The sequence below is a fragment of the Elaeis guineensis genome, chromosome 8 (genome assembly GCF_000442705.2).
Source record: "Elaeis guineensis isolate ETL-2024a chromosome 8, EG11, whole genome shotgun sequence".
In the NCBI taxonomy this organism is placed as follows: domain Eukaryota; kingdom Viridiplantae; phylum Streptophyta; class Magnoliopsida; order Arecales; family Arecaceae; genus Elaeis; species Elaeis guineensis.
Window position 1 is genome coordinate 28,016,349 of NC_026000.2, and position 7,551 is coordinate 28,023,899.

The window sequence follows — 7,551 nt, forward strand, 5'->3', positions numbered from 1 at the left end:
TGTACGTAGATAGGAGCACCATTTATCAGAAGAGAAATCTCTCTCTGAAAAAAGAAGTACCATCAGTCTTTAGCATATGAATATTTCTTGATAGTAAAAAAAAAAAAAAAGAAAGACAGATGGCTGAACATTAGCCATGACACAAAAAAAAAAAATTGACTCCTCTTTCGCTGAGTTGCGGATCATAGATCTATGTGGATAAGCATTTTGGCTTTTTTTTTTTTTGAATTTTTTATCATTAATTAATATGCTTATTTCTTGTTTTCTTTGGTTTGATTTTTACTTTAGAATTTAACATGTAGGGATTAACTGTTTCCTTTTCCATTCAGATCCAGCCAACTGGGAGAAGCAGAGTCTATCGCCCTGACCAGTTTTCCATCCTAAAATGTCGGAGTCCATAGTCCAATCAGCAGCCCAGAATGTTGGGAGGCTACTAGTTGAAGAAGGGAGATACTTGTATGCAGTTGGCGATAAGATCAAGAAGCTTGAAGTAGAACTCGAATGGATGCAACTTTTCTTACAGGACGCAGAAGCAAAACAGCATGATCAAGCAGTGGTTCGCAAGTGGATTTCCGAAATCAAAGATTTCGCTTATGAAGCTGAGGATATCCTCGAAGACTACATCCTCAAAATCTCCTATAAGAGGCAAGATGGCTTTTGGAACGCGCTCAAATGGTTCCCTTGCATGTTGAGAGATGCTATAGCCCTCCATCAGGTTGGCTCTGATATTGATGATTTAACACAAAAGATATCCTCACTCGCTTCCAGGATGACCACTTATGGCCTGCACATGAGAGATGGAGGGAGCAGCTCATCCCTTGCCAGGCAAATGGAGTACAATGCGGCGGTCTCTTCTTCCCATGCTGTGGAAGATGTCATTGTTGGATTGGAAAATGACTTGGCGGAACTAGCGGACCAGCTGGTGCATCCAGAGTACAAAATCGTTGTCATTACGGGGATGGGCGGTTTGGGGAAGACCACTCTTGCAAGAAAGGTCTACCGTCACCCTACAGTTAGGCAACACTTCCAAGCTTTCTCTTGGGTTCATGTATCCCAACAATTTCAAACTAAGAGTGTTCTGAAAGAAATTCTACTTGGCCTTACACCTCTGTCTCAGAGGAATGGTATTGAGGCGCTAAGCGAGTCGGAGCTTCCAGAAAAGGTCTATGAAAAGCTAAAAGAGAAGCCTTATTTCGTAGTTCTCGATGATATTTGGAACTTGGAAGACTGGAAGCGGCTACATCTTCCTTTTCTGAAGGATGATTGTTGCAGCAAGCTATTGCTAACAACGCGTACGGGTTTCATACTGCAAGAGCTGAATCACCCAGGGATATCATACCATGAACCTACGAAACTAACAGAGGAACAGAGTTGGGAACTTTTGAGGAAGACGGCAATTGACAGAATGGATGGTGCAGAAACCAGAGGTTAGTAGTTGGATTGTCACGCACACACACAGTAGCTGGATTGCAAAAGCTAGATGTAAGTAAATTTGATGGACAAAAAAATAGACTGGCAGAAAGAGTGATCATATATGACAAAAGTTCGTAAACTTCTCATCTGGATGGTGCCCAGCTGACTCCCCCTAAACCAGACTTTAGATTTGTTTTTCATTTTAGGACAACCTGATTGTCCCTACTATTATCATAATGGGAGAGCATGACCTTAGCGGGGATAATTTAGCGCTGCTTGTTGAACATCATGGTGATCATCAGGTGACAGAATTGTAAGATCAATGCAAGTTTAGATTAATGTTTGCTATTTGTAGTTCTTCCATTCAGGTAAGTTTAGATTAATGGGGGACATTGATCTGCATCAAAAGAAATACCGGATTGGCCACATAATTAACATTCACATAGCAATGGTGCCACTGGTCAAATTCAATTCGCATCAAGAGAATTACCTTTTTGGAGTAATTTCTAGAGACTGCTTTACTAGAATCACAAAAAAGTAAGTTTACGTTGGGGAAAAAAAAGAAAAAATCTTAATTCTGGAAAACATCCATTAGGAATAAACTTTTGTCCCGCATAATTAGTAGTTGCTTTAGTGATTATTGATTGACCAATTTTTTGCTGGCTTATGACTTTCATGGGGTTGCTAACATCTTACTCGATCTATGCAGAACTGCAAATGAAAAAAGAGTGGGGAATGAAAATGTTGGAGCACTGCCAAAATCTTCCATTGGCAATTGTGGTACCTGGAGGTGTTTTGGCAACAAAGAAGACACCAAGGGAGTGGGAAACAGTCTACAATGATATATGTTCATCTTTAGCCAGGGGCAAGTATCTCAATCAACCATATAAGAAGGTGAATGATGCATTGGCATTGAGCTATCATCATTTGCCATATGTTTTAAAGCCTTGCTTCCTTCATCTGGGAAACTTCCCAGAGGATTACGAAATTCCCACAAAGAAGTTGTATCAGATGTGGGTTGCTGAAGGCCTTGTGACAGAGAGCAACATTTGGGGAGCAGAATCTTTGGAGGATGCGGCAGAACGCTCTTTGAATGACCTGGTTAGAAGAAACATGGTTCAAGTGGGCAAAAGGAGTGCCAAAGGAAAAATAAAAACATGTCAGCTTCATGACCTGACACGAGACATGTGCTCGCAGAAAGTGAAAGAAGAAAATTTTCTTCACGTAGTTGGGCATAATTCCCCTGCCATTGAGGAAATGGGTGCATCACTTTCCATGGGAAAGTTGAGCTTCCGCCGACTGGCAGTCTATTTGGGTCAAAATGCACCTGGATCTCTTCACAAGTGTACCTCACAAGCGGATCCACACTTGAGAAGCCTCTTGTTGTTCCCAATAGGTGAGTTGGAAGAAGATTGCCGGGAGTGGATGGCTAACCTGTGCAATGAGCTCCAATTGCTTCGTGTCTTGGATCTCGAAAGATGTTGCATCAAGGGGAGCTTGCCTAGAAGAGTGAAAAATTTAATCCACTTAAGGTACTTGAGTTTGAAGGATACTTCCATCACTGAACTACCATCATCCATTGGCAATCTAAGGTGTCTACTGACCCTTGATTTGCGAGTGCGGGATGAAATCTTGATACCTGATGTGTTCTGCAAGCTGACACGGCTAAGACATCTGTATCTTCCAAGAAAATATAAGATTGGAGGAAGATTGCAGCTTCACATGTTGAGTTATTTGATGACGCTGGAAAACATAATCATGAGTACATTGCAAGGGCACGATGACCTACTTCATTTGAGCAACATCAGGAAGCTTTCCATCGTTGTTGATGGGTTATTCAGCAAGGAAAGCTTGAAGTTAATCCACCAATACAAAAGCATGAAATCAGGCCGTCTTCAGCGCATTCACCTAAAACTTGATGAATCGAACATCATAAACGAGGAGGCAAATATTCTGTCAGAGTTCAGAAACATTTGCAGACTTGAAGTTCATTACAGCAAAAATAGATTCTGGCACCCGGAAGGCCCAATAACTTCAATAAACATTTCCTCCCAAATGCTGCCCAAGAACCTGACGTACATACGTTTCTGGTTTGGAGACCTTGTAGGTGATCCGATGCCAATCGTAGGGAAGCTTCCTCACCTGCGATCCTTGACTTTCAATGTATGCTTTGTTGGGTCAAAGATGGTCTGTTCAGCTGAAGATTTCCCTCAACTCATTTACTTGGCACTTGATGGCTTGTTTTGCCTAAGGGAGTGGGTGGTGGAGAAAGGAGCCTTCCCAAAGCTTGCCAAGATGGAGATATACAATTGTCCCATTCAGAGATTCCCAGATGTGCTGCCTAAACCACTTGAGATTGCTACCAATGTGGAGATACCAGGAATCGAGTTGTACACTTGAGCTTGGTTTCAATTGAAAGGATCAGGAGTGGCTGCACACAGCTATAGTTCAATTAAAATTCCTGATTAGGATGCCTCCCTTATGGAAGGCCAAGTTCCGATCCTCCATATCCATTAGAAAACTAGTTCAAATGTTCTCTCTTCTTTTTCTTTTGGGAATGTTGTCTTTGTTGTTGTGATTTAATTAGCGCCATTTAAGATTTGGCTTGTTAATCGGTTGCTTGTTCATTTTATGCGGACCTATGTTATTTCAACTTATGTTCTAAAAAAAAAAAAAAAGGAAACCTTAATCTAGCTATCTAACTCCACATATTTGGTCTGATATTCCAAATGAACAAATTTTCGTCGCAACTACACCAGATAATTTTGCCAAGATAGAAATATGGAGTTGTCCCCATGGATGCGTTTCCCAGATGTGCTGCCTATAACACTCTAGATCTTCAACAAGAAATCAATGTCTTGAGCCATGCACGGGTTGATCGATAAGGAATTGTCGGGAATATGCAAAAGCCATCAGATATTTGGGAAAAGCATCCAATCCTAAACAAAGGAGAGGACTTACATCTTCCTCCATTTTAAAAGATAAAAATAAATAAATAAACAAAAATTTTCTTTCTGCTCTGGATAATAATGTCATGGACTCATGGCGCATAGTATAGCATTAGCAAGTAATTGAACATTACAAACATGAATTGAATGATAGAGACAGCTAGCTAAAATGATATACGGTTATTTCAACAACATCAGACAAAATGCAACCATTTCACTGCAGGTATTCTAAAAACAAAAAGGGGAAAAAAAACTACAGAGAAAAGCTTATCAGCTTCTAATGGCTGGACAAACAGGATAACGAATGCAACCAACTCATACTTCACGATTTTCTCACCTCAACAGCACAAAAAAGTCAACTTTGGGAAGCACAGTTTTAGGGATGACAAAAATATCTGTCAAGCGGGGGGCTCGGCCCAATCCCGATTCAATTGGGCCAGAAATTCTTCACTTTTTATGGGAATGGACCAACGATAAAAAATAATAAACATAAATTACAGGAATACTTCCTCAACTTTAGCTCAATTTCACTTGCACTTCTATACTTTAAAATATATTAAACTGATCTTTCTATTTATCGATATGTTCCAATATAGACTAGCCGTCTATCTTCTTTAATAAAATTTTTTAAAATTATAAAAATACCATCTCTTTCCTCCTCTCTCCTCCTTTCTCTTTGATTGATCCTCTCCTCCATGACCGACGTTCCTCTTTCTCCCTCTTCCTTCCTCTTCTTTCTCGTCTTCTTCTTTCTCACCCATTTCTCCTCCTCTCCTTCCTCCTCTTTCTCCCTCCTTTCTTCTCCTCCCCTTTCTTCACTCGTTCTCTTCCTCCACATTCTTCTCCACTTTCTCCACCCATTCTCCTTTTCTCTTTTCTCTTCCTCTTCCTTTCATGCACTTTTTCTCCTTATTCTTTTTCTTCAAGCCACCCACAAACTATCCCTCTTTATGGCGGCCTCCTCCATTTTCATCCTATTCCTTGCTGCCGGCCTCTCTACCCTCCTCCCCTTTCTTTTTATTTTCTTTCTATTCCAAACTAACCCATGAGCCCTATCCCTTGAGATGGCCCCCTTTAAATCTGTCCCTTGTCACCAACAAAAAAAAATTCTTCTTCTCCTCTTCCTTCTCACTCATTTTTTTCCTTCATGATGGCTCCCTTCACCTCCTTTTCTTCCTCATCCAGTTCAGCTCCTTATTCTCCCCTTCACGACAGCCCCTTCTACCTTCACCGCTTTTTCTATTGATAATCCATTTTTTTCTCTTTTCTTTTTCCCACCTTTTTCTCCATCTTATCTTCCTTTTTCTCCTCTAACCTATACCTTGCTCACGACCATTCTCCTCTCATCCCCTTCCTCCTCATCCACTTTTTCTTCTCATCTTCTTCCTTCTCTAAGTTCATCTATGTATAAAGGGCATTTTCATCCATTGAGAGAGAAATCTAACACCTTTTATTGATAAAATAAAAGATTGGACTATATTGGAATATATCGATAACTAGAAAGGTCAGTTTGATACTTTTTAAAGTACAGAGGGTATAAGTAAAATTGAGTTAAAGTTGAAGAGATATTCTTATAATTTATCCAAAAAATAAAATCCCCGATCGAGCTTAGGTTGGGAATGGAGAAGATGCCATCCCCTGATTCGTCTCCGACATGTATATATATATATATATATATATATATATAATAGAAAAAATTAATGAGAAATATCTAATTGAATTTAAACTTAAAAATAGCTATCCACTTAAGTTTCAAATAAAAAAATTCTCTCCATTTGAAACATAACTTAAAAGAAACTATCCAAATGGGATGAAATGATCCAATTGTCCTTGCAGTTATAAAGTAACACTACACTATTATAAAGTAATACTATACTATTATAAAATAATACTACATTATAATAAAAATAATATTATATTATTATAAAGTAATACCATACTATTATAAAATAATACTACACTATTATAAAGTAACACTATATTATTGTAAAGTAATATTATAATAAAAAAATACTACACTATGATAATATAATACTATCTTATTATAAAAAAGTACTATATTAATAAAATAATATTGTATTGTTGTAAAGTAATACTATAATAAAATAATGACATACTATGATAATGTAATACTATCTTATTATAAAAGAATACTACATTAATATAATGCAATAAAACAACATTGTATTATTATAAAAAAATACTATACTAATATAATATAATATTATATAATTGTAAATGAATACTGCACTAATATAATACAATAAAATAATATTACATGATTATAAAAAAATATTATACTAATATAATGTAATACCATTTTATTATAAAAAAATATTGCATTATGATTGTCGGTGCAAACATCCGCTTGCGTCGGAGAAGCTGGAGTTGTGGGGGTCGCGGTCGCCGCCGGGACCTGCAAAAGAAGTCTAAACCGGAGGTGGGGTTGCTCCGGCAAGACCCTCTGATGCTCAAGTCAGTTCTCTGCCTCAACAAGAATGGAGTGCTCAAACGAAAATTTTAGCAGAATTTTGAGATAGAAAATAGAGCTCAGAGAATAACGTATCTCGGGCCTCCTTTTATAAGCAGAGGGGGCAGCAGACTGATAGCGATATCTGTAACCGTCTGGCAGTGGGCTGCCCAGGATCAGACGGAGTTTGTTGCGAAGAGTAGTGGAGTGGACCCATGGCTATCAACGGGGTGTGCCACGTGGAGTCTGCCGCGGGGAATGGAGCGGCGTCCGTTGTCGCGACTTGCCATAGGATGGAAGAATCGTGCGGTATTCGTCGCAGGAAGTGGAGCAGTGCTGTGGCCGTTATTGCAGCCTGCCAGGGAGTAATGGAGCCGCGTAGGATCCACCGTAGGGAGTGGAGCAGAGTCGTGACCGTTACTACGGCCTGCCAGGGGGTCCAGACTTGTCGGTTGAAGTTCAGTTGGAGTCTGTAGCTGGAGTCGGAAGCGAAGTCCGGTTCCTGTAGGAGCTTGGACGAGGTCTTCCTGTAGTCGAAGTTGGGGGCAAAACCCGGCTCCCATAGGAGTCCGGACGAAGTTGGTCCGTAGCCGGGGTCATGGATGGAGTCCGGCTCCCGTAGGAGTCCGGATGAAGTCTGCCTGTAGCTAGAGTCGGAGATGAGATCTGGCTCCCGTAGGAGTCCGATCGAAGTCTACCTGCAATTTAAGTCAGGGACGA

The 7,551-nt window shown here is 39.8% G+C and overlaps 1 protein-coding gene across 1 annotated transcript; it reads left to right on the forward strand.

Annotated features, from left to right (window-relative positions):
- Positions 1-307: 307 nt before the first annotated feature.
- On the forward strand, positions 308-4,045 carry LOC105037782 (putative disease resistance protein At1g50180). The gene is made up of 2 exons (XM_073261806.1): positions 308-1,427; positions 2,123-4,045. Exons 1-2 carry the CDS (start codon positions 386-388, stop codon positions 3,811-3,813), a joined length of 2,733 nt encoding a protein of 910 aa, XP_073117907.1. The 5' UTR covers positions 308-385; the 3' UTR covers positions 3,814-4,045.
- The last annotated feature ends 3,506 nt before the right edge of the window (positions 4,046-7,551 follow it).